General features: G+C 36.3%; 3 protein-coding genes across 6 annotated transcripts; 1 reads left to right on the top strand and 2 right to left on the bottom strand.

Moving 5' to 3' along the window:
- ube4a (ubiquitination factor E4A (UFD2 homolog, yeast)) lies at window positions 1-12,879 on the bottom strand. 2 transcript variants are annotated; one of them, XM_051129221.1, is made up of 20 exons: window positions 12,744-12,879; window positions 12,002-12,169; window positions 11,754-11,924; window positions 8,906-9,018; window positions 8,627-8,779; window positions 8,382-8,541; window positions 8,098-8,300; window positions 7,826-8,017; window positions 7,406-7,739; window positions 7,180-7,306; window positions 6,688-6,995; window positions 5,579-5,711; window positions 5,303-5,493; window positions 4,477-4,577; window positions 4,277-4,390; window positions 3,912-4,086; window positions 3,540-3,720; window positions 3,310-3,457; window positions 3,051-3,208; window positions 1-1,376 (listed from the first exon to the last, which is right to left on the bottom strand). In XM_051129221.1, exons 2-20 carry the CDS (start codon window positions 12,126-12,128, stop codon window positions 1,241-1,243), a joined length of 3,225 nt encoding a protein of 1,074 aa, XP_050985178.1. In that variant the 5' UTR covers window positions 12,129-12,169; window positions 12,744-12,879; the 3' UTR covers window positions 1-1,240. The 2 variants fall into 2 exon arrangements, with proteins under 2 accessions (XP_050985178.1, XP_050985179.1); XM_051129222.1 differs by having other exon boundaries at window positions 12,735-12,836.
- Window positions 12,381-20,594, top strand: phykpl (5-phosphohydroxy-L-lysine phospho-lyase). The gene is made up of 13 exons (XM_051129227.1): window positions 12,381-12,504; window positions 12,873-12,987; window positions 13,132-13,250; window positions 15,489-15,648; window positions 15,723-15,797; window positions 15,875-15,962; window positions 16,053-16,169; window positions 16,641-16,723; window positions 16,811-17,030; window positions 17,557-17,711; window positions 17,823-17,912; window positions 17,982-18,112; window positions 18,861-20,594. Exons 2-13 carry the CDS (start codon window positions 12,929-12,931, stop codon window positions 18,896-18,898), a joined length of 1,335 nt encoding a protein of 444 aa, XP_050985184.1. The 5' UTR covers window positions 12,381-12,504; window positions 12,873-12,928; the 3' UTR covers window positions 18,899-20,594.
- nherf4a (NHERF family PDZ scaffold protein 4a) lies at window positions 19,278-27,289 on the bottom strand. 3 transcript variants are annotated; one of them, XM_051129225.1, is made up of 11 exons: window positions 27,198-27,289; window positions 25,408-25,435; window positions 25,175-25,262; window positions 24,879-25,084; window positions 24,514-24,721; window positions 23,959-24,095; window positions 23,414-23,618; window positions 22,377-22,573; window positions 21,854-22,036; window positions 20,500-20,691; window positions 19,278-20,391 (listed from the first exon to the last, which is right to left on the bottom strand). In XM_051129225.1, exons 1-11 carry the CDS (start codon window positions 27,269-27,271, stop codon window positions 20,359-20,361), a joined length of 1,551 nt encoding a protein of 516 aa, XP_050985182.1. In that variant the 5' UTR covers window positions 27,272-27,289; the 3' UTR covers window positions 19,278-20,358. The 3 variants fall into 3 exon arrangements, with proteins under 3 accessions (XP_050985182.1, XP_050985181.1, XP_050985183.1); XM_051129224.1 differs by having other exon boundaries at window positions 20,467-20,691; XM_051129226.1 differs by having other exon boundaries at window positions 20,467-20,691; window positions 25,175-25,239; window positions 27,198-27,247.
- Window positions 27,290-27,485: the final 196 nt, after the last annotated feature.

A 27,485-nucleotide genomic window follows, 5' to 3' on the forward strand; every position in this document is an offset into this window, starting at 1 on the left:
CAGAAATATCACAACAGGTCCTAAAGTGTTTAGTTTGCTCTGAGAACTCATGGGGTCAGGTTTATTGATTGGGTGAGGTCATGGGGAAAAAAGAATTTCGGACTTAAAACCAACTAACACTCACTGAAATGAACAATTCAGAGAAAACCAAAATGCAGAAATACCCTACAGCTCTAGACAGGTCAATCTAATGCAACTCTCTCACAACCAAAAGCAGTGGACAGTGTCTTATCAGTGTCATTTTTAAGACAAATCTCAGTAGCAAGGTTCACCCACAGCATGCAGTTTTGCAACTGTTAACAAGAGACATGATGTCACTCTGCATGAGAGGAGGTCATAAGGCTGACTCAGAAGTCAAAAAAGTCATTACTCGGGACAAATTGCACTGTTAAAAGACAGCGGATTCTTGTAAAGGGTACAGGAGTATTTCCAAACATTTCAGCAAGAGCTCAATATTCTTAATGAGTCTCATAAAAGTGCATATTATAGCAAATGCTTCTTGAGTTTCAAGCATAAAATGTCTGTAATGAACAAAAGCATTCTGACAAATGGTAAAGCTACCAACCATTCCACAGAATCTGACATCTGTCTTTAAAACAGGTACAACTATAAAAACTGAAACTCTGGAATATAATGCTGATGGTGTTAGCAAAATATTTTATGATCGTTTAATCTCTTTTGCAGCCAACATTATTGGTTTGCTTTGATATTTGAATCAATACTGCCACAACTCCCTCCTTGATATCAAATGAGGCCACAACTCGTCTACCTCAATATCAAATGAGGTACACTGCTTATATTCTAACTTCAAAAGTTAACAAATAAGTGATGCATATAAAATATTTCATGCATACGAGTCAGAGGTAGGGCAGATGCATTGAACAGGTAAGCAAACCTCAGATCAGCTGTCTATAAGCCCGAGTTTCATTTCCCACAGTGAACATCATTGCAAGGCAAAATGTTAGAGAAAAAGTGACTCTGGTTATCGAGTTCTGTCTGTGGAGACCTCAGGTGTCTGAGGAGTTTGAAAGAACAGATAGCCGAATATGCTACAGTGATATGGCGTTTGGAGATTTGCATTTGACCTTTGAGGAGCACGCTAACACCACAAATGCAGACGTGCTCCTCCGAATGTGGTTAGATGTTCTTGTTTCAAAGCGGTATGAGAGAGGCCAGAAACATCTGAATGGCTTAGTCATACAGAGCATGCCTGAATGCTGGGGGAAGGGAGTAATGTGGTTTAGCCACTGGGTCCCATTTGCTGGTTACTTTGCTTATGATCAGCAAGCCACTTCATAATCTGTTGCCTGAGCTCTTCATTGGGCCGGATCTGGTCCATGGTCAGCGGACTGCGGTTGAAAGGGTCTGTCTGGTCACTAGAACAAAAAACAAAACAAAACCAAAACTGCTATTAATACTTTTACCTAATCAACTAACATTGTTATTGTTAACTAAAACTATTAAATTGTTTTTTGATGAAATACAATTTTTATATTATTGAAATAATAAGTATAACCATCAGATTAAAAAAAAACAAACAAAAAAAAAAACTTATAAATAAAAGAAATAGAAATAATAATAAATAAATACATAAATAAAAATGTGGCCTTGGCAAGTTTACGTTAAGGTACTAAAATTACTAAAACTGAAATAAAAATTAAAGCTATATAGAACTATTTAAAAACATAAGTAATAAAAATGACAAGTGTTCATTACAAAATCAAGACAAAATAATAATAATAGTAATAAATACTATTATAGTATATAATCAAATCAATCAATCAAGTTTATTTATACAGTGCTTTTTAACAAAACAGGTTGTGCCATTTGAATAACCAGTATTAATAAAGTTGTATTCATGGCAGTGTTATTTTAGTATTTTAGTATCACTTAGTATCATAATTTCTGTTTTAATTAAAAAAGTAACATTTTAGTAATTTTGTAGTGTGTTTTTGTCATTTTTAGTAGTTTTTTTATATGTACACTGCCGTTCAAAAGTTTTGGATCTTCCGATTTGTAATGTTTTTTTGTTTTTAAAGAAGTTTCTCATGCTCATCAAGGCTGCATTTATTTGATCAAAAATACAGAAAAAAAGTGAAATATTATTACAGCGTAAAATTACATTTTTCTATTTTAATATACATTAAAATCTAATTTACTCCTGTGATCAAAGCTTAATTTTCAGCATCATTACTCCAGTCTTCAGTGTCACATGATCCTTTAGAAATCATTTTAATATGCTGATTTATTATCAGTGTTGAAAACATTATTATTTTTATGGAACCTGTGATACTTTTTTTCAGGATTCTTTGATGAATAAAAAGTTAAAAAAAGAACAGCATCTATTTAAAATATAAATCTTTTATAACAATATACACTACCGTTCAAAAGTCTGACGTCAGTAAATTTTCATTCGTTCTTTTTTTTGAAAGAAATTAATACTTTTATTCACCAAGAATGTGTTAAATTGATAAAAAAAAGTGATAGAAAGACTTATATTGTCTATTTTGGATAAATGCTGTTCTTTTTAACTTTTTATTCATCAAAGAATCTTGAAAAAAAATATATCACAGGTTCCAAAAAAAATAAGACAGTACAACTGTTGCCACCATTGATAATTCTAATAATAAATCAGCATATTAGAATGATTTCTGAAGAATCATGTGACACTTAAGACTGATATAATGGCTAAAAAAAAAACTTCAGCTTAACAACAAAAGAATAAATTGTATTTTAAAGTATATTAAAATAGAAACCATTATTTTACATTGTAATAACAAATATATTCAACCAAAATAAATAAATTTACCAAATAAATGCAGCCTTGATGAGCATAAGAGACTTAAAACTCTACAAGTCGTACTGATCCAACACGTTTTAAATGTCAGTGTTTATAGATTTTATCAATTTTATTATGCTTTCATTTTAATCTATCAAGGTAAGCTAAATTAAAATGACAAAACTAGCATATTTAAATATATTTTACTTCAGTTAACACTTATTTAAAGTAGCAATTTTAGTAAAGTTTGCTTTAGTTTACTATGGTTCACCTTAGTAAGTGCCGTGCTATTGTTGAACGGTCTACTGTGACGTTTGAAGAAGGTAGCAGCACCGGATCAAGCATTAAGGTAGACATGATGGGATCCAGAAATTCATCCGGAGCATCAGAATAGGTCTCCTCCTCTTGCTGATGCCTGTCTGCAAGTGACTGAAGGAGACAATCAACAAGGTTCCCATAAACACTTAACACCAATGACTTCCTGAGAAAGGTGTGTATTTAAGATGAAAATGCATAGAGATTAAATTAACCTTAATTTTATCTGCTAAAAGACTGAAAGATACAATCATGTCGCCAGGCTTGTTGATTTTTTTGAGTACGCGGACAGTTTGGCAGAACAGAGTGGGTGAATACGACCTTCCATCTTTTGGGACGGTGGCGCAGAAATTTTCTTCATCTCTGTGGCCATAATAGTCAATATTATTCAGAAATGAATCAAGAAGTTCAGAATAAATCTTAAATATATTAACAAAGTGCCTACCCCAGGTTTAGGTAAATAGTACAGATGTCTGACACTAGCTGCTGGGGTTTGAAGTCGAATTCACTGAAGTCTTTCACTTTCAAGGCGCCCATCTTAGGACCAACCAGGTGCTGCAAAAAGTAGTTGAGCATGGATATGATCCTCTCCGCAAGAAAGGGGTGAACAAAAAGACCTTTTATCTCTGGAGAGAAAATAAAAAGTACATCAAGTCTGAGTTTTAGTGTCATTTAGTACATTAAAGCCAAGCGTTTCACTCTATAATTATTTAAAACCCTTCTGTTCAGGTCTAAATTGGTTAGGAAGTTTATGACCAAAAAAAAATCTGTGATGTGTTAATATTTTAGTGCATTTGGTTTCTTTCACGTCTCTTACCAGATGTGAGGAAAGCCAAGGTGCCAATGGTCTCATTTGACATGATGTTGTGGAAGCGACCCAGCTGTCCAAACATCTGCAGACTAGATTCTTTCTCTCTGCGGGCGTCAGGGGCCAGACTGTCCCACTCCCCCCGATCCCTCTCCAGCTGGAGGATTTTGATTTTACTTAAGTACTGGAAGGAACAGATGCACGTGTGAGTGTCACATCTTTAATCAGTCAATTAAATATTTCCTGATATCAGCTTAATAGAGGTTAATATGTTCATGTAATTTAACAACCAAGCTAAATCGAACAAACAAAATGTGTTAACGCTACCAGGATTTACATAAAATATGAAGCAATCTGCCTTTGCAGACAAGTACCTGTATTGCCTCGTCAAGTAAGAAGATGGCGTCATTCATGAGGAGATTGAGAAACCTCAGAAAGAGTGGTGGATTCATGGCTTCAAGATTTTCAGATGCGTAATCGGCAAGACGCTGTGGGGAAACAAGCATGGGATGAATGAAATTCTTAAGCCACCTAAATATTATTTATAGCATTAAAATATCTGTCTGGTTCTTACCTTAATACTCTCCCTGTAACTCTCTTCTCCCCACATGTACTTCAGAATGGCATACATTGGCCTTCTGTAATTAAACTTCTGCTCAAACTGATGAGGATCACCTGAGAAACATGGCATTGCACAAAATCTTACACTACCAGTTAAAAGTAAAATTTTTAATGTTTTTTTTTTAAAGAAGTCACCAAGCCTGCATTTATTCTATCTGAAATACAGCGAACGCAGTAATATTATGAAATATTTTTACTATTTAAAATAACTGTTTTCTATTTGAATATATTTTAAATTTTATTCCTGTGATCAAAGCTAAATTTTCAAAGTCATTACTCCAGTCTTCAGTGTTACATGATCAGAAATCATTCTAATGTATTGATTTGCTGTTCAAGAAACATTTTTATTTTATTATTAATATTTAAAACAAGTGAAATTTTTGGAGTATTCTTTGATGAATAGAAAGAGCCAAAGTCAAAAAAAGAGAAGAAATGTCAAAAATTAATACATTTATTTAGCAAGGATGCTAAAAAAATTCTATTCTGCTGTTTTCAACATAATAATAATAATAATAATAATAAATGTTTTTGAGCAACAAATCAAAATATTAGAATGATTTCTGAATGATCATGTGACTGAAGTAATGAAATCACTGGAATAAATCACATTTTAAAATATATTCAAATAGAAAACAGTTATTTTCAATAGTAAACATTTCAGAATTTTACTGTTTGGTTGAGCAGATGAGACTTCTTTAAAAAACAAAAAATCTTTGACTGGTAGAGTATATAGGCTGTTACAATCAAATTAACAATAAAAAAACACTTCAGAAACTAACCAGTGAACTCTATATCCACAAACACTGTAATGAGGGCTTCAGCAAGTTGGGGTGCATGCCGATATGTGCTGAACACCCTTTGGCGCTGGAACATGATAGGCTGGGCAGCGCCAGGTGACAGAGTCTCCATATGGGGCATCACAGCTTCAAGAACCTCTGCCAGCTTTGCCCGCAAATGAGGATTCTTCATTCTGCAAGTAAGTAACCCAGAGTAATCAACAAGCCACATGGAATGCAAAAAAAGCGCGAGAAACTCAGCATTACTCCGGCTCACACCTATCAACGTTGCCCATGAACACAGTGATGAAGGTCAGGACATGTTCTAAGCTTTCCGCCGAGGACTCCAACACCTCGTCAGCAAAGCGGCGGAGGAATATGAAGAAATCGCCCATGTTTTCAGCAAAGAACTCTGTGAAAAAGGCAAGAGACTGGGTTTTTGAAAAATTGCTGCCCACTGAGGTATAAAACAGGTAATTGTGCCTTTATCTCACAATTCAGACTTTCTTCCTTGAAATTCAAATTTATATCTCACAATTTAAACTTTTTTTCCTCACAAACTCTTAACCTGAGTTAACATCTCGCAATTTAGAATTTCATAAAAAAAACCTCAAAATTGTGAATAAAAATGTCAGAATTGTGAGATAACTTGGTATTGCAAGAAAATATTTTTACATTATTTTTTAATAATAAGTGATAATAAAAAAGACATGGAAATTAGGGTTGTCGCTAACGATTATTTTATTTTGATAATCAAGTAATCGGTCAATTATTCTGACGATTAATCGAATAATCAGATAATTATAATAAATTTTTTCGTGGTAACAGTTTGTGTGGAGCAGCATTTAATTCCAAGAAAAAAGTTGCAATTACCTTTTAAAAAAATGTTTTAATAATAAATAATAATGATAATTTTAAAAAGTTGTGGAAACTAGGGCTGTCACTAACAACTATTTTGGTAATCGAGTAATCGTCAATTATTCTGACGATTAATTGAGTAATCGGATAATTATAATAAATCTTTTTGTGGTAACAGTTCATGTGGAGCAGCATTTACTTACACGAACGTACGTAACCTACACCCATGTAAAAATTAAAGTGCATATATTTATTTAATTGAATTGCAGCATTTGTGAATTCACAATAGCATTACGTTTTATGATTTTTTATATTGGTTTAATATATCATACAGCCTTGGAAAACACTCTAATAATGCGTTTCATGGATTCTTGTCTGCACCACTTCTGGTATTTTGCCGGTTACTCGACATTCAAAATGCAATAAAGGATTTTTTAAAATCAAGTACTCGACTGAATCGAAGAATCTTGACAGCCCTAGTGAAAACAAGCTTGTTTACTGAAAAGGAACACAAAACTTAGAGGGGATACCTGGCACAAAGCATAGCAGGCTGTTCTCTAGCGCAGGTAAGGGAAAAGTGAGAGGGATGTGCTCAGGACCCTGGTTGCCCAGGCTGAGCTGAACCAGCAGGGCAGCGCAGGAGGCTTGGAGGTTGAGGCAGTTTTGTAGCATGGTGGGCTGTGTGGTAGCAGCCTTCGTTGAGAGATAGACCGTCATAAGGCGTTCAAACTGTTCCCGCAGCTCTGCTGCTGCTGGGCCTCCACTGAGCTGCGTGTCCCGCCACGTCCCCTGCAGCCGGTGTAGAGACTGATTCATCTTCACCATCTGATCATGAAGTCTGACAAACAAATTCCATTAAAGCATATGTTTATTTTCTGAAAAATCAGTGTTTTGCTGTTTTAGCAGCTGGGATTAGTACTACACCCTCATAACTGGTCCTAACTACAAGCATTAAAACAAACAAACAATGACAATAATACTATTTTGGCATATATTTTTATGTTTTAAAGTGTCTGTATTACCTATGAAAACCCAGGTACAGGGTAAGCTGTGTAAAGATGAGGTTTTCTGTAAGAAGGCTGTATGATTGGGCAAATTCAACCGTTTGTTGAGGGGGTACAGGTATCAGACATGTCTCCTTGTCCAAACCTGTAAGGTGAGGTACGTTGTTATGTAGGGTGAGTTTAGATTGTTATGTCTGAAAGAAATGAAAAGTAGTGTCTGGTAGTTGAAGCAAAGGCCGGTCACCTCTTGCGTGCACGTTTCTGTTACGCCTCTCTTCCTCACTCAGCTCCTTAAGCAAGCAGTACGTGGGGTTAAAGGTCAGGAGTTTGGGTGAGTAGGGTCGAGAAAACGGCTGGCAGAGCTTCAACAGCGCTGCTCCCAGATTTAAGAAGAATGCATCCGAAGCATACATTTGAAAGAATATCTCGGGCATCTGGTTTGCCCAGATTTTGGCCCGCCCCATGTTGGCCTGCAGGCAGCCACCCAGCCATGAGAGCAGCAGGTGGCGTGTCTCGCTGGACTGCTGAAGCAAGTTTTTCAGGATCTGATAGAGCTTATCATGAAACTGCCCAATGAACTAGCACACGGGAAAGACAACAAATAAAAGAGGTTAGGTCATTGGCTTAATGTCATCAAGCTTTAAAATCAAGTCTTTTTACTCACCTGGTGTATATTTGACTCTTGAACCTTCATTTCCTGTGGGCTGGAGCGAGATGGATTGAGGAAAAAGCCATGGTTCTCAACCACACCAGGGGTTTTCAACAGACAAGAAATATTCAGGATCGCTCCCAGAAGCGTTTTCTGATACTGAATCCCACTGTTAGGATCTTTGGGCTGAATATGCTCCATTAAAACCTAGGATCAGAATATTATTATCTAAAAATGTTTCAGATCTATATGAAAGGAACTGCAATGACTCAGCATTGGATCCGAACCTTAGAAATATCCTTTTGCCGACTGAAGTACAGGAGAATTTCCAGGTAGGAATACAGCAGCAGCTGACAAAGGTCTAAGTCTTTGACCCGGCCTTGGAAAATATCAAACACTGGCACCATAACCTCCCCGAAGGTCCGCACCTCTTGGTCAGCCAACAGGCTAGCGATGACCTCCTCCAAAAACTCTACAACTTCCTCAAACTCTGTAGAGATCACAACACATACAAAGTCAAACACATGGAACCGGTTCAGGACCTTCAAATGTCAACAAATGTGACACATACGGGCTCCTCTCACAGCCTCAAGCAACAAGTCCAGAAGCTGCTCATAAACGTTCTGACTGATGTAGATCTCCGGGGTCAGCAGAACTGTGCGAGCATTGGATACTGTCAGGTTTTTGCAGTGCACAGCATACGACAACAGCTTCTCCGGGACTTTAGTGATCTGTGTTGATTTGAAGCACATTGACACATTGGCACATTTCATTTTTTGCCACAAACAAACAAAGTATAGAGCGTGCAGAAAATACCTCCTCTTTTGCTCTCCGGTAGCAGGCGTAAAGGTACGGTATGGCACGTTTCTCCCCAGCATCACGATCTGCTGAGAGATTCACTACACTGCAGGAGGTCATGTAAATGAGATGGTTTCCCGGCTCCTGCAAAAGCAGCCTGCTGAACAAAGCCTGGAGGAGATATAAGGAATATTATTCTTATTCAAAGTTCATAATATTTGTGTGGATATATGTGTGTATACGACTTATCTGAAATTATGCAAATTTGGAAAAGAAAGACACATTAATATGTTGTACCTGCTCTATGGTGTCCATGTTAAGCCAGTCTTGGCCATCAAGATCAGCGGCCATTTCTTCAAGGTATACACAGCGTGGTGGGATGCCATTACTACTTCTTAGACTGGGGTCACCTGGAAGGATATCAACCAAGGTTACAAGCAGAATATTTTAATACAACAGGAAATGCATTCTTAGTGCAAATTTTGAATGCACATATACTACCAGTCAAAAGTTTTTGAACAGTAAGATTTTTAATGATTTTTTTTTTTTTTTCAAGTCTCTTTTGCTCAGCAAGCCTGCATTTATCTGATTTAAAGTACAGCAAAAACAGTACAATTTTGAAATTTTTTAATATTTAAAATAACTGTTTTCTATTTGAATATATTTTAAAATGTAATTTATTCCTGTGATTTCAGAGCTGAATTTTTAGCATCAATATGCCAGTCACAAGATCCTTCAGAAATCATTCCAATATTCTGATTTGCTCAGATTTGCTTAGATCCAAAGATCAGAAATAAAAAAAAAACTTTTTTTTTGGGAAAGAAATTAATACTTTTATTTAGCAAGGATGCTTTAAATTGATGTTTTTAGTGATAATAAAAGACATTTATAAATGTTACAAAGGATTTCTATTTCAGATAAATGCTGTTCTTATGAACTTTTTATCCACCAAAGAAACCTGAAAAAAATTCAACTCAGCTGTCTTCAACATCATCATTATCATCATCATAAATAATAATAATAATAATAATAATAATAATAACGTTTTGGAGCAGCAAATCAGAATATTAGAATGATTTCCGAAGGATCATGAGACTGGAGTAATGCTGCTAAAAATTCAGCTTTGAAATCACAGGAATAAATTACATTTAAAAATCTATTCAAATAGAAAACAGCTATTTTAAAGTAAAAATAATAAAAATATTTCACCACTTTTTATATTTAAATTTTTTTAATATATATTTATATGAGTCTTTTGCTCATTAAGCCTGCGTTTATTTGATTAAAAACAGAGTAAAAAAACAGGTAACTGTTTCCATTTTAATATATTTTAAATTTAAATTTTATCCATTAGATGGCAAATATACGTCCTTGTTGAATAATACCTTGAATAATCCGTCTCATAACTTTTAAAAAGTGTAGAATTCAGGGTAATAGAGGGCTCGGATATGAAATTTTCAAACTGACACCAACTGTGATAAAGATTTGAATGGCAAACAAACCAATGGGATGGACAGTAGATTGATGTGGCGGATAAAGATAAAGACACAAATGAGAGCAACACAAATGATGTAATGGGCCAAACTGCAGTGGATGAGGTCATCTGCAGCACTGCCTGGAAACGCCATGTCATCTTGATATGACCACCTAAATTGAGGTCATCGAGATATCCGTCATTTACTATAAACAATTTAATATGCTTTTTTCCCAAACTATCTAGAAGTACACTTCAGCATATGCATGAAATGTATCAATTTTGGAAAGCAACTCAAAAATTAGTTGTTTCCATACCCGAAAACGTGTCATAAATCTCTTCTGCCTGGGTCACGGACAGCAGGGGAAACAATGTTAAATACAACTAAAGGCATTGCACTAAAAGTTTACTGACTTTCAACCAGCTTTGTGTTCTTACAAGTAAGTGAACAATGTTTGTTATTTTTTCATGATACCTGCATGAAGATACCACCATTTATTTCTCAGAAAAAGTCAATCTTGTCAGCAAAAGACTTTGGATTTCTGTGAAAACTACAGACTGTACTTTCACATTTTTGTATCCCTGCTCACAAATAATCTGATTAAGCCCAGTGTAGTATGGGTGTTGAAGTTTTCCTACCTTTTTTCTCTAATCCTCTAACACCAATTTTTTAAAATCATGTTTCTATTGCAGAGACAACCAGCTTTTATTAAAACCCCATGTTGCCAGCATTCATTTAAAAAAAAACTACGATTTTTGGAAAGGAAACGAAAGGACGTGACGCTGGACCTGGGACTTGAACCTGCAACCTTTCGGTTACAAGTCCGACACCTTAACCACTAGGTCATGGCTGCCCCCTTTTTAAAATTAGGTACACTACCAGTCAAACGTTTTTGGACAGTAAGATTTTTCATGTTTAATGTAATTTTTAATGAAGTCTCTTCTTCTCAACAAGCCTGTATTTATTTGATCCGAAGTACAGCAAAAACAATAAAATTTTTAAAATATTTTTACTATTTAAAATAATGGTTTTCTATTTTAATATATTTTAAAATGTAATTTATTCCTGTGATTTCAAAGCTGAATTTTTAGCATAATTACTCCAGTCACATGATCCTTCAGAAATCATTCTAATATGCTGATTTGCTGCTCTAAAAACATTTTAATTATTTGTATTATTTTTACTATGTTGAAAACAGCTGAGTAGAATTTTTTCAGGTTTCCTTGATGAATGTAAAGTTAAAAAGAACAGCATTTATTGTTAATTTAGCATTTATTATAAATGTCTTCATCATCACTTTTGATCAATTTAAAGCATCCTTGCTAAATAAAAATATTAATTTCTATAATTTCTTCACAATATTACTGTATTTTTGGATCAAAATAAATGGTCTTGGTGAGCAGAAGAGAATTCTTTAAAAAACATTAAAAATCTTTTGACTGGTAGTGGATTTACTTGAAACTGTAATAATTTTAAAAATGACTGTTTTACTGTTGTCTGATCAAATAAGTGCAACCTTGGTGACTATATTTCAAACACATTTACTGACTCCAAACTTTTGAATTGTAGTGTATATTTATGATCATATATGAGACTATGTGACATGAGTAGTCAACCATTCTCAATCAGTAAACAGACAGTTCTCATAACCAGTAGGTGTTACCACTCACTGTTGTCCAGAGTGATGAGGAAGATCCTCTGGATCATGTGGTTGACGTTAAGCTGCTCGCACAGCTCCTGTCGTGAGCGGAAAGATCGGCTGATCTCCGCCACTGAGTCATCATTGTCATCGATGCTGTCAGACACAGAGTTGTCTGACTCAGACTGGCTCTCTCCTGAATCTACAGTTGTAGAGAAAAAACAATTACAAAGTGTGGTTATCCTGCAAATAGAGCACTGCTTATTACCAAGACCTTACATTGCTGCTCAGCTTGACGGCGTTGCTTCTGGCCGGATGCAAACTGTTTTGCGTCAGCGAGGGAACTGAAGAGCGCTGCGAAGGGGTTTTGTGAGATGTTCTGATTGTTATTGCCCTGGTCTGTCATTTCCCTGAAGCTCGTCCTCCATCAACAAGTGTTTTCACAGCCTGCAGGGAAAAATGTGTGAATTAGAGCCAGTATGCAAAACCAGCTGAGGTAAACCATAAAGTCTATGCTTATCACAAAGGGCTTATGGAAAAAACACTGAACATTTAAGTGCAAGATGACTCACTATAATAATTAATTTACTCTTCTGATGAGTCACAATTGGTTAATTCACCTGTGAGTCATATTCAAGCAACAGGACAGCACAAGCACATCAATAGTGACTACACAATAACCATCATGACTGCAAATTAGTGTCAGGCATGCTAACTTGCTACACATACGTGTCATATTAATCGCAACAGTGAATCAGACTACGACAGACAGACGCTAAGAGGTAAGAAAAGATGTCTAATGAATATAAACCTAGATAAGCATGAGCTTTATAGCTGTCAAAGACAGTGACAGATCTCCTGTCAGGTGTCTTAAGCTAGCTGAATAACTAGCAACATGCTTAGCAACTGACAGCGCGCTGGTATTGTTTCTAAAACACAGCAACTCAAAACAACGTGAGGTAAATAATACATTAAACAGCAGAGGTACGTTGAAATATACCAACGTACGTACATGTCATACCAGGTTTTGCGTTGAAATATGGAAAATCCGATGTGGTCCAGTTCAACAGATCCAGAATGTACGCTGCGCGTGACGTCATCAACAGTGGACGAGAATGTTTCTTTTATGTTTCTTTTTTCATTTCTGCAGTTTAAAGTCCAGGCTGGCTGACAGTTGGCGCAGACGACGAAACGTTTATCGTTACAATGGCTCTGGAAGTTTTTCACAAAAATGAGACTTTGCAAATGCGCAGGAAGCTGATTGGGTAAGTTGAATCAAATATTACACGTAGCACTTTTATAAGGCCTGGCCTGCATCCAAATGTGCATACTATCCTGGTGACGTTTTGATGAATGCACATTTTTTAACCGTTATTCTGAATTAAATGATCTTTCTTTTGTATTTTCAGGCAGTCCTGCAGACTCTTTTTCTCCCATGATCCCGTGAAAATAGTGAGAGCACGTGGTCAATATTTATATGATGAGAATGGCATGCAGTACTTAGATTGCATTAGTAATGTTCAACATGGTAAGAACATTTTGACTTGCATGCTGCAGTATATACAACATTATTGTAAAAGAGTGTCATTACAGTTTAAAAAATAAACTTAAGTGGTAACACTTTACAATAGAGGGTTTGCACTTGCGACACAATTTGATCAGTTACCCGGATGCCCGGCCATATTGGCGGTACTCACATGTAAAGAACAAAATGTAATTTATGCTGTCCAAACCACGGAAAAAACATGTGGAAGGCTAAACTTGGTAAGCAGGAAAGTGCACAATATTTTGACAAACTGAAGTTAATAGGTGGTAAAGATTCTTGCCCTGGAAATCCTGGTTCAATTTGGTCAACCACAAATGCCTTTGTTCCTCAGTCAGTTTTTTGCACTCTTCTCCCTGATTTGTTATAAATTTTGGCAGTCTGTAGTACTCCAAATGTTTTTCTCAGTCCGACCGATTAGTACAGCCCAAAACATGACAATAATTGACCATTTTTAGCAGCAATAATCAGCAAAATATGTGAGTTTCGTTCGGCTCAGTGGCATTGTTTACGTTCAGTGCCGCCAATATGGCCGACTGATGACGCATTGTGAAAACGCTCTATAAGGTTCATTAGTTAACTACTTTAATTAACATGAACTAAGAATGAACAATACTTCTACAGCATTTATTAATCTTAGTTAATGTTAATTTCAGCATTTACTAATGCGTTATTAAAATCACAAGTGGTGTTTGTTTACTTTTATATAATGCACTGTAAATTAACATGAACTAACAATGAACACGTATTTTCATTAACATTAACAAAGATTAATAAACACTGTAATAAATGTATTGTTCATTGTTTGTTCATGTTAGTTAATACCGATAATGCATTAACTAACATTAACTAATCGAAACATTGTAAAGTGCTATTAAATGAAAAATCACACATGCACTACTGTCCTCAGGTTTGTGGTCAGTCAGATTTTTTTTAATGATCTCTTCTGAAGGTCTCTTATTAACACCAATGCTGCATTTATTGAATAAAAATATACTGTAAAAACAACAATGTAGAGAAATATTGTTACAATTTAAGATAACTGTTTCTATTTTGTAATATTCCTGTGATGGCAAAACTGAATTTTCAGCAGTCATTACTCCAGTCTTCAGTGTCTTGATTCTTCAGTCCTTCAGACAGTGTTGAAATCAGATGTTCTGCTAAATATTTTTGTGGAAAGCATTATACATTTTTTTCTGGATTCTTAGAATGTTCAAAAGAACAGAATTTATTTGAAATCTGATTTTGAAATTTGAAAATTATATATTTTACTAACACTTTTGATCAGTTTCATGCATTCTTCCTGGATAAAAGTACTGATTTCTTTCTTACTGACCCCAAGCCTTTGAATGGTGGTGTACATTTAAAATAACAGTGTGAACACATCAAGAATTATAACTGAAGAAATAATAATCAGGTGAATTTACCATGCGATTATTCCATGATCTGTTCGAATACTGGATTCTGATTGGCTGGCTAACACCATGTGATTTTTATTAATAAAATAGCATAGATACTAGATCCCTACATTATATTTCTCAGTAACAAGCTGGTAAAATCGCTGTTTTTTTAAATAATTAACTGTTTGTAGAGAGAGACGCGCAACAGGCAGGTAACACACACACAGCTGTCATTTCTCTCTTGATCAATCGATTATTAATTGAAATAAATGCCATAATTTATTCAAATAAATGTGATCTTACCACACTATTTCATCTCTGTGTCTGATTTGAAACAGGCAGAAGAGAGATGATGTGATGTAACTGATGAAAATCACCGTCATTTTTACCTATCCCGTCAAATATTGCGCTGCAAAGAGCAATACTAGTTTTAACTTAGCAAATGACCGTGGAATAAGCGGGATAATCAACGGCTTGCTGTGCATTAAAAGGTTTTAAATGCTTCACGTTGTGCATTTAAAATCCTTTAATACACAATAAACCATTGATCATCCCTTATATAAAGTATATTTCCCAACTCCCTTAACAGATCTACAGATTTCTCAGAAGAGCTTAGTCAGTGTTACTGCATATCATAATTAATGTTACTGTAGTAAAGCCATGATAAACTTTCATAATATGTATTCTTCTAGAAACATAATCAGCTCTTGTCATCTTCCCATTGAATTTTAAATAGGCTTTCCAGAGCACTTAGAGGAAGTGTCAAGTGTCATGATTACAAATCACAGATCCATGACGTACTTGATACATTTTGTCTTTGCAGTGGGACACTGTCACCCCAGCATCACTCAGGCCGCTGCTGCTCAGATGGATCTTCTTAATACCAACACTAGATTTCTCCATGATAATATAGTTCTGTATGCAAATCGGCTGGCAGCCACTCTACCAAAGAAACTTAGTGTCTTTTATTTTGTCAACTCAGGGTAAGTGACTCTGATTATACAGTTTAGAAGAAGTATTCAACAAATCTTATTTGAATGTTTATCTTTTTCCAAAGATCAGAGGCCAATGATCTTGCATTGAGACTGGCCCGTCAATATACCCGACATCAGGATGTCATTGTGCAAGATCAGTACGTTTTATTTATCTTTTTTAATGTGAAATAACAGCTACATCAGACTTTTTTGACATCTTTACTTGCCTCTCCAGTGCATATCATGGACATGTCACCTCACTCATCGACATCAGCCCATACAAGTTCCGGAAACTGGAGGGCCAAAAAGAGTGGGTGCATGTGGTGTGTACATGACATGGAATTAGAAACAATGTTTAAACAATAAACAATAAGGTTCTTTGCTACATATCATTCTTTCTTGCTTAAATTCAGGCACCTCTCCCTGATACTTACCACGGTATCTACCGAGAAGATCATCCTGACCCAGGACAGGCTTATGCAGACACTGTGAAAAGTCTTATTGAAGAGGTGCATAAGAAAGGCCGCAAGGTATGGTGGGAAAAACTAAAGCTGTGAAATGTTTTTACTAAAATATACTGATTATTCTTCTTAAAGGGATAGTTCACCCAAAAATACTCTCATGTCATTCCAGATCTGTATGACTTTCTTTCTTGTTTCAATGTTTCAAAATGTTTCAATGATTTTTTTCCATGTGGTAAAAGGAAAGGTTGGGCGAGTACACCCATACACACACGCCAGTGAGAGGTGAACAAACACACACACACACACACACACACACACTGGGCGCCCAGAGCAGTTGGGGGTTTGGTGGGGGTCTCACCTCAGTCGTGGTATTGAGGGTGGAGGTGGAGGGTGGAGGCTGGTTATTCACTGGGTTACAAGTCCGACTCTTTAACCATTAGGCCACGACTGTTTTGGACCCCATTGACCTTCATTTCTTTGACAAAGATGACATAATGTACATTTTTGGGTGAATTATCCCTTTAATTTTGTCCATAGATTTCTTCTTTTTTTGCTGAGTCTTTGCCCAGTGTTGGTGGCCAGATCATTTTCCCAGCTGGTTACTGTAAAAGAGTAGCAGAGTAAGTTTTCTTGTCATTTTTGTTGAGTAACTTAACTCTTTATTTAGAGAAGAAGCGGCACACAACATTGTTTTTTTCCCCTCTCAGATACGTTCATGAAGCCGGAGGAGTTTATGTGGCCGATGAGATTCAGACAGGTTTCGGTCGCGTTGGGAGTCATTTCTGGGCTTTTCAGCTTCAAGACTTCTGCCCTGACATTGTGACTATGGGCAAACCAATGGGCAATGGTCATCCTGTTGCATGTGTGGCCACTACAGAGGAAATAGCTGGTGCTTTTACAGCTAATGGTGTGGAGTACTTCAACACAGTAAGAACCATTATGCTTCTGTGATAGTATATGTACAGCTGAAGTCAAAAGTTTACATACACCTTGCAGAATCTGCAAAATGTTAATTATTTTACCAAAATAAGAGGGATCATACAAAATGCATGTTTTTTTTATTTAATACTGACCTGAATAAGATATTTCATGTGACATTTACATATATTCCACAAGAGAAAATAATAATATGTAATAATATATCAGCACAGACTCTGACCCTGCATAGACAGTATTCTCGTAGCTTCATAAAGTTAAATGTGAACCACTGATGTCACATGGACTATTTTAACAATGTCCTTACTACCTTTCTGGGCCTTGAACATGTCAGTTGTGTTGCTGTCTATGCAGGCCCAAAAAGCTCTCGTATTTCATCAAAAATATCTTAATTTCTGTTCCAAATATGAACGAAAGTCTTATGGGTTTGGAACAACATGAGGGTAATTAATGACAGCATTTTCATTTTTGGGTGAACTGTCCCTTTAAGTAATATTTACTTTTTTGTCCCATGCAGTTTGGTGGTAACCCAGTATCCTGTGCCATTGGTCTGGCAGTGTTGGATGTTATTGAAAAGGAAGACCTCAGAGGCAACGCTGTGCGTGTCGGAGGTCATCTTAAACAGCTGCTCCTTCAACTTCAGACTAAACATCCACTCATCGGAGATGTGCGGTAAGTACAGAAAATTAATCTTTATTGAGACCTTGTAAAACATTATTGTAACATCATGCTGTAGTCTCAAAGAAGAATAGTAACAGCATCATCTTTTTTTCTTTTTTCCAGTGGTGTTGGACTGTTCCTAGGCATGGAGTTAGTTAAAGACCGAGCATCCCGAAAACCAGCAACAGAAGAAGCAGCACATGTTGTTCGAAGGTATAATGTCTTTTCTTTCTCAGCTAGCTACATTTACCTGATAACCAACTGCCTTTCTGATTTATTCAGGCTTAAAGAGGAGCGTATAGTTATGAGCACTGATGGACCATGGGACAGTGTCATCAAATTCAAACCTCCGATGTGCTTCAGTATGGAGGATGCTGAGAGAGTCTCTATATGCATTGACCAAATTCTTGGAGGTTGGTAGTAATTTAACACTTAATTCAGCACATGATAACTGATTATTTGAGTTTAAACGGGACATCGGATGCCCGTTTTCCACAGGTTGGTATGATTCTTTAGGGTCTTCATGAAATGTGTGTAACATACTTTGGTTAAAATTCCTCAATGGTCATGTAAAACACCCTATTTACCTTGTCACAGCAACCTGTTTTGGTACATGGCTCTTTAAATGATAATGAGCCACTGCTCACTCTGCCCCTCTCTTTCATTTTTTGTGTATTTGGTGGCACATTACCATCAAAAACAAACTTATCTACTGTCCTCAGTGGTTCTGATGCCGGGGGAAAATTACGACTTTTATGTTCACTTTTACATCCAAATACAAAACACCTGCATTGCTTACGAGACATTATTGTCGCTACAGCTGATCGAGCGTGGAGAAAATGGCAGACAGTGTACAACTGCCTGAGGGTGGAGATATGCGAATACGGGACAGTCCATCAGCAGTTTTGGGCGGGGCCTGAGCAGTATGACGTCATAATGCTCAGATAATCAAAATGGCTCAATAATTGAGACTGTTTAGTTTTTTTGGGGGATTAAAAAAAAAAGGAGTGAATGGATTTTTATCATTGTACAGTGGTTGTGTCCACACACTGCTAAGACACAATTATATGCAAACATGTAAAAGTGAATTTTGCATCCGATGTCCCCTTTAAAATAATAATTATTAAGTGAGAAATTAACAGTTTGTCTTTGGATTTACAGAACTGGAGAATACCCACCAAAAAGAGGAATGCGGATGAAGATGAGGTTTAAAAAAACAAGATTTTTTTTTAATATAGTCCATGCATTATACAAGTGCAAACATTATACATTTCATAATTGACAGAAATAAATAATTTCTTTACTTAAATATGAATCTGTTTATATTCAGGATATGGTTAAAAATACCTAGAAAAGAAATTCATTCATACTACACATCTGACAGAATATTTTTGAAATACAACTTGGATAAACATATTAATGTAAACAAATATTAAGATTTTCATATGCTTTCATACTTTACAGACAAACAACACCATAAATCACTTTTTGTAAACCTGATTGTACACAAATACTTAGCCTCTATAATCTTTCTACTACATTTGTACAGAACTTTTTTTTTTGTTTTTGTTTTTTACATTTGTGCTCAAGTGTTGTGGTTGTGTTAAAGGGGTCCTATTATGCTCTTTTGCAAAGTCTAGATTTTGTTTTGGGGGTGTACTAGAACTAAAGCTTCTAAAGCTTGGGAGTGCCAGGATAAATTTTAATATAACTCCGATTGCATTCGTCTGAAAGAAGGAAGTCATATACACCTAGGATGCATGGACGGTGAGTAAATAATATGCTACAGTAGTGTTCTATCATCAGCCTGCGAGATTGCCAATACATGATACTATGGTGCTAATGTATTTATTTACATATTGGAGCTGATTTCATGGCCGAAATCAGCTCCAGCATAAGGCTAAAAACAGCCTAACATTATCAGAGAACATCATCACTGATTAGCCTAGCCTATTCTAATCCAAGTTTATGCATTTTAAAAAACACTTGCGTTATAAGTGAAGCTATCTACGGTGTATGATGAATAAATCTCTTGTGCGTTACTGCTCTGAAGCGGCCTCTCTAGTCAATGCTTGTGTTTATACCCACTGCGCTGCGGCTCGTTGAATCGTTTCTCCACACTGCATCGCTACTGTTAGGCTAATCCCCCACCTCGTCCCTACCCTCCCTCCAACAATGTGAATTTCCGTGGGTGGGATTTAATTTAATGATATTATAATAAACCGCATTATGACATCATTGCATGCGGAAAACAAACATTTTAGTCCAAAGGAGCTGCTCATTGTAGTTCTTGTTAAGAGATTTTTAAAAACGAATTGTCTCCTTTTGGAGTGGGCTTTGAGATTTGTAACTTTGTAGATCTTTTTTATGCCCAAACATACACACCACACAGTGAGTAAAGTTCAAAAAGTGAAAAAGCATAATAGCACTCCTTTAAATAATGACACTGATTCAGTAATACATGTGGTTATGGACAGGATGATTTGCCTTTTTTCTGAAAAACATGTTTATCATTTTGTCCATGTTTTTGCAAAATCTTTACAGAAGTTTAAAGAAGTACCTTTTTTAGGCACATAGACATTATTTGGAAGTTTACTGATATGTAGTTTTATTTTATATGTTAAAAAATGTAATTAATGTTTTACCTGATTATATTAATTTATACAAAATCATCTTGTGAAGCATCTGGAACCTGTAAAACAATATTTACATTTTAAAAATAATCCTTAAATTACAAAATGCATGTATGTGTGTGAGCAGGTCTCACCGTTTTGTTGTAAATATTGAATCCTGAACTTACAGTCTGTCTGGCATTTCTCAGTCTCTCATATCCGAGTCCCTCCACGACTAGCAGGCTAAGAGGAGTCCCTCCCTCTTTTATCAGCCTCACCACTTCATCAAAATATTCTTTCTCCACATTCTGTCCATTCACCTCTATAACCACATCCCCCTCACACAGCCCTGCTCTCTCTCCTGCACTCCCCGCCATCACCTAAAGATGAGAAGGAGACTTGCATGTGCCAGTTTTTCATTGACTTGGAAAAGCATTTTTAAAGCTATAGTCTGTTATTTATTCTGTGTTAAAGGGATAGTTCACCCAAAAATGAAAATTCTGTTTTTAATTAAACCTGTAAGACATTTGTTAATCTTCAGAACATAAGGATAGACTAAGATATTTTTAATGAAATCCAAGAGTTTTCTGACCTTGCATAGACAGTAATGCAACTGACACGTTCAAGGACCAGAAAGTCAGTAAGGACATTGTTAAAATAGTCCATGTGACATCAGTAAATTATCTGTAATTTTATGAAGCTACAAGAAAATGCCAAGTTATTTACCCACAAAATGTAAACAGTGTGGTCCAATCAAAATATTACTCTGTTTGTAAGAGTAATAACAACCCAGCATCACTTAAGCAATGGTGTGAGTTTGTGTGCAGGACTATTATTTTCCTGACCAATGGCAAATGAGGGGCGTGTCCAAGAAAACAGCCATTTTTGCTATAGAGTGCTGAAAAGATTTTTGTTGGATAAAACCCAGAAACAAGTTCTGGGTTCACTTCAGAAGGCCTTTATTAACCCCTCTGAGCCGTGTGGAGTATTTTTTATGATGGGTGGATGCACTTTATTGAACTTCAAAATCTCAACACCCATTCACTGCCATTATAAAACTTGGAAGAGCCATTTTTTAATACAACTTCGATTGTATTTATCTGAAAGAAGAAAGTCATATACACCTAGGATGGCTTGAGGGTGAGTAAATCATGGGGTAATTTTAATTTTGGGGTGAACTTTACCTTTAACAGGACAAATCATCTACTTACTAGTCCACTTTCACAACCTTGCTGCGTTTATAATCATGCTCTTGCAAACTATTTTCACTTAAAACGTTCAGGGAAAATCAAGATCATCATGATGAACGTGTAAGAATCATTAACTTTTGATGGCCGCAGAGCTTATTTTCTGCAATAATCATAACGTCAGGAGAAAAATTTAGTTGGGCTTTGTTGAGGGAACCAGGATGATGCAAACTTCTAGGTTTAAGAACTTTCAAAAATACGTCATCACTGCAGCACTCTATTCCAAATTAAATTAAAATAAATTTACATTTAAGGCATTTAGCAGATGCTCTTTAAATATGAATCCATACAGTACCTGACCGATATATGTCCCAGGCTTATTCTGAATACAGCCTAGGTTGAAGCCAAATCCGGCACCCTCCTTGTGAAGCACACAAAGTCGAGGATGCGGTGGATTTTGGTGTCCCTCTTGAGGATTAGGGAACTGTTCCCTTTTTGGAATATGGTCTTCATAGAACAGCAATGGAGAAATACCCAGCTGAAGTGGATCAAATGACAGACACCCTCAGTAATAAATCTAAGAACATACCACAAGAATAATGATTCCTTGTGTTATCTAGGTCACAGCGACCCCACCTATTCCCTAGGGTGCATGTCTATTCCAAACAGTAGATTCATTTCATTTTAAAAACACCTGTTTTGGTGTGTACTGTAAGAATTAGGAGTTCAGCTTAGGCCCTTGGTTAGCCCTCAGGGTCACATGTCTTTAGTCAGGGGGAAAATATGTTGATATAGCAGCTGTTCGCATGCTGAATGTTAACGCTCCGCTTTTCTGTATGAGCATGTGCATTTGCGTGTGAAAGCGTGCATGTAAGCACCTGTGCGTAATAGTCTCTGCCAGGGATGGAGATGGTGGTTAGGGTGACCTGCTGGCCGCTTTGCCTTATTTTGCTGACAATGTCCTCATGCTCTGCATCCTCCACCTGCTCCCCATTCACCGCTAGCACAAGCTCTCCATCCTCCATTCCTGCAGTCTCAGCTGGGCTGCAGGGGTCGATCTCTCGTAATACATGAGCTATATAGTGAACATATAACAAAGTGATGGAAATATACTGTATGCTGAAATAATGTTTACTGTTTTTTTCTGACTAGTGGCACATGTAAATCATGGGTTTATGAAAATGTTTGATACCATGGACCCTCAAATATGATCATTCTTTTTCAAGGGACCTTCTTCCTAAAATATAGGCAGCTATATATACATTTCCTAATGTATGTGTGTCAAAACATTTTTGTTGTTGTTGATTAGCAATATGCATTGCTAAAAACTTCATTTTAACAACTTTTCTCAATATTTAGATTTTTTTTTTTTTGCACCCTTAGACTCCAGATTTTCTAGCTTATTTATTCAGCTATTAGATGATGTATAGATGTATAGCTTTTTATTTATAGTTTTTTTTCGATCTCAAAAAGGTTTTGTGGTCCAGGGTCTCATATAAATAAAAAATAAAATGGTTAAAATTTTCTGGGAATATATTTTACATATCATTATGTATTCTGGATGTAGAAACCTGAAGAAAAACATAAAACTACATCTATCGATACAATAAAATTATTGTGATAATCACATGATTACCAACCAGTCTTTGGAGTATTATAATATAATGTAATATTAATTAATAATTAAATTATTTAGTAATCTGTTTTTTATTTAATATTTATTGTAATATTTATCATGTTTACTTTTATTTATACTAAATAAAATATATTTTTAAAATAATATATTTACATTTTCATATTAATATTTATTTAACACAATTTTTGTTAAAGGTTCTTTATGGAACCATGGCGAAACACTTTTATTTTTAAGAGTGTACATCATGAATAAAAAAAAATAATTTCAGTCATTTCTCACCAATACGTCCAGACCGTAGCTTTTCTTGCCTTAAGAGGAACCCGTATCCTTGTGGCCCTTGAGCCAAATGTAGTGTTTTTGGTGTGTAGGGTAGATTATGAGTTTTGGCAAAAGCAGGAATTATGGGTAATCCCATGCGATTATAACAATCTTCACTCCTGCTGTCAATCACCAAGACAGTCATATGGTCCTCACATTTCTTCACCTGATGGAACAAAGAGAAATACATGGGTGATTACATTATAATTTATCCACCTTCTTCTTCTGGTAAGAGCATGCATGGCCATTTGTACATTTTATGTGTCTGGCTTCCAGTCTCATCCACGTGCAGCTATTTTTAGCTGTACAAAACAGCTTGTTTTGCTGCTTGATATTGCAAATTCAATATCTAGTGTGTCTTACACTGGTTTGTAGTGCAAACGCAAGCACTTGTTATTCTTCATATTATTTCCCTATAATGGCTAATGAATCAGAAGCCTCACCTTAGGCTTACTGCTGCATTAAAGAATAAGGATAGGTATCATATACTATACAAGTGCACTTACCATTTTTGACAGTGCTGCATAACCCAGTGCTGCAATCCTAGCTCCATTGATCCAAATCAGCCTGTCTCCATTCTGGACTCCTGCTCTCTCAGCTGGACCATCAGTCACTGGGTTGAGACGATAACGGCCTCGCTCACCTACTCTCACATATTGAATAAAATGAACCAGAACTGTCCACAACAATCTATGTATACATACACAGTGATTAAACGTTCCCTGAAGTTGTGCATCAACTACTTTTTTTAATATCTCTTCTAGGGGGAAAGTTCCTCTTTTTGTGTACCTGGACATCATAAAACCTATGGATACATAAATAAACAAAAGGCCTATCTAAGAGTATGTTTACTCTCAGCCTATACTGATTTCCTCTGTTTTATGAGTATAGTACATCTTGTTTCTATAGTAAATGTGTGTGCTCAGGGTTATTATAGTTAACCAGCTCCTGGGTCGTGAATGTGTCAGTTGCGTTGCTGTAAATTATCTGTAAAATTTTGTTCTTGAAGTGAACTTCTTCTTTAGAACATGTAAAAATAGCTATAGCAAAAGGAGCAGTACCTTCAATAGGAATGATGCTGAGGCCCAAGCCGCTGCCAGGCTCTTTAGTGATGTAACACAACCGTGGGCGAGAACAGCCCTCTATGGGACGGTAAGAGCTGGCGAGCGACTTGAGGTCTGTTCCCTCTGAAACCGCTAACTCATAATCCTCAGCACTCAGCACTAACAGATACAGCTTCAGCCCAGACGCCTGCACCTTCAGCACCACCTGAAAACAAGGCACAGGTTACTAAATAATGGTAACACTTCACAACTATCCCTTTAAAGCTTTGCATCTACTTGGCATTATCATTTGTATTCCAGCGTCCATGTGTTTAATTCACAGAATACAAAGGTCTCATGTTTGCATAAGGAAGTGCTCTTACAGTCGAGTGCTCCTTGTCATCCACAAAGTCCTCGTTGACCTCCAAAACACGGTCCCCGTTTTTCAGTCCGCCCCGCTCTGCGCTGCTCCAAGGCTCCACCTGGCGCACCACATGCCCCCTGCAGCCAGCGTCCTTGCTCAGGTAGAAACCAAAGCCTTGTCCCTGTTCCCGCTTCAGAACACAGAGCCGCGGACGCACATCAGGCTCTGGAGACGATTAATTCGGTATTCATATGAAATCATTTTCATTCAATCATTATTATCGTTCACTGATTGAAAAAAAAATGAGGAATTAACCTGTGTCATCAGAGATTACTAAAGCAGGGTTGTCAATCCCTTCTTTGGGGTTGAAGGTGAACTTCCTGTGAACAACATTTGCACTTTGCTGTACATGTGTTTTAACAAACAAAAAATAAGATCATTTAGTGGCTACAAAGGAAACCAGATCGCTTGTGGAGAATTGTTAGTGTGCACATGTAGGATAATCAGAGGTCAAAAGGTCACATTTAAAGAGAGTTCTGCAAACTTACTTTGGTAACCCTGGGGGATCCATCGGTTCTGTGATAGTAAACAATTTAAATATATTAAAAAAGGTGATCTATACCTACTCACAAATATCACAAGTGGTGTGTTAACTTTAAAAGTCTTCAATACAGTTTAATATTATAGGGATAGTTCACCCAAAAATGAAAATTACTCACCCTCAAGCCATCCTAGCCATGTATATGACTTTCTTCTTTCAGACGAATACAATCAGAGTTGTATTAAAAAATGTCCTGGCTCTTCCAAGATTTATAATGGCAGTGAATGGGTGTTGAGACTTTGAAGTCCAATAAACTGCATCAATCCATCATATTTAACACTTTATAATCCGTAATCTGATGTACTCACGTTAATGAGAGAGTGGCGTTCCAGCGGATGACGTAGGATGTAGGCGTAGCATAAGCTACGGTGAGAATATGCTAGTCTCACAGAACTAAGTTTTGTTAACAACAAAGGAAAACAAGTCCCCTCTTGGCTTATATCAAAATCCTCCAATATTTTTCTTTACAAACTTCTAATTTGTGACTGTTGTTTTGTTTTGCTCTTTTCACTGCGCTTCAGCATTCGTGACTGCATTTGCCTACGTCCCACGTCATCCGCTGAAATGCCACTCTCATACACGTGCGTACGACAGTTGCTGGAAGTTAGAAATGGTGGCATATAAAGTTTTAAATATGGAAATATTTAAATATTTACACAAACGCATTTATTCAATTTCAGCAGGCCTTTATTAACCCCCAGAGCTGTATGGAGCAATTTTTATGATGGGTGGATGCACTTTATTGGACTTCAAAATCTTAACACCCATTCACTGGCATTATAAATACTGGAAGAGCCAAGACATTTTTTAATACAACTCCGAATGTATTCGTCCGACAGAAGAAAGTCATATACACCACAGGATGGCTTGATAGTAAGAAAATCATAGGGTAATTTTCATTTTTGGGAAAATTATCCCTTTAACCACTGTTGAGGGGTGTGAGACTGGCAACCAGCAACTGCTTACTTTTTTTGTGATCCAAATTTCAAAAGTCAAACTCTTTTCATGAAATACTTATATGGCAGACACAGTCTTTCTGCTTAAACGTGTATAAACATGCCACATTATTTCAGTTTGCTCATTTGCATAGATTCAAAAACATACAGTTCTTGCCAGGGCCTTGTTTTCAATATTTGCCTGTGAAATGCACTGCAAGAGAGAATCTACACAGGCTGCTTTACATTAAAATAAACTTCAGGAGTTTGGCTTTTACAGAAATATGATTAGAAATCATGCAGTTGACCTGTACGAAATGCTGACAAGACTTGAGATCAGAGTTCAAAAGGAAAATACTCAGCTGACTGGATCCACTGGTTATTTTTATCTATACTTCTAGTATTAAAAATTACGTTTGTGCAAAGAAACAATTAAGAAATCACCTAAGTTACATAATTTCATATAAATAAATACAACTCTTTGCTGAAAATAATTAAACCTATTACAAAATCTTTAAAAAATAATGTTCCAGTTGGCCAGATTTTTGAAGTGTGCATCAATATGAATAAATGGATAAAATCACTACTACTACGAATGATAATAATTTTGACACTGCTAATATTACCATTCTACTACATTCACTTTTTATACAGAAAAAGTTGAATCCACCGCTTTGTAAGAATAAACCCTTCAAATGTCTCTCCTGACCTTTACATTACAGTTTATACAATCAATGTAATAAAAAACAATGTGTGTGTATATATATATATATATATATATATATACACAATGGTAAATTACCTGTGGTGAATCTCATGATCCTGCTTACCACTGCTGGCTGAGCCCTGGGCTTTGTGAGGGTGCAAGGTACACATTTAAATGAAGCTTTAAAATGCTTTAGTCAGTGCAGCTCCTCCTTGTTCCACAACAATAACGCGCAGCAGATTAATATTTAATCTCTGGTTTATGAGACAACACCTCAGCCACCAATAGATCCGAAGGGGGTATTACATAACCAACAGTAATTAAGACGACTGACAACAAACTTTGCATCTATTTAGGTAAGATTCAAAGTATGACAAAGAGCTA

The sequence above is a fragment of the Labeo rohita genome, chromosome 15, assembly GCF_022985175.1.
Source record: "Labeo rohita strain BAU-BD-2019 chromosome 15, IGBB_LRoh.1.0, whole genome shotgun sequence".
In the NCBI taxonomy this organism is placed as follows: Eukaryota; Metazoa; Chordata; class Actinopteri; order Cypriniformes; family Cyprinidae; genus Labeo; species Labeo rohita.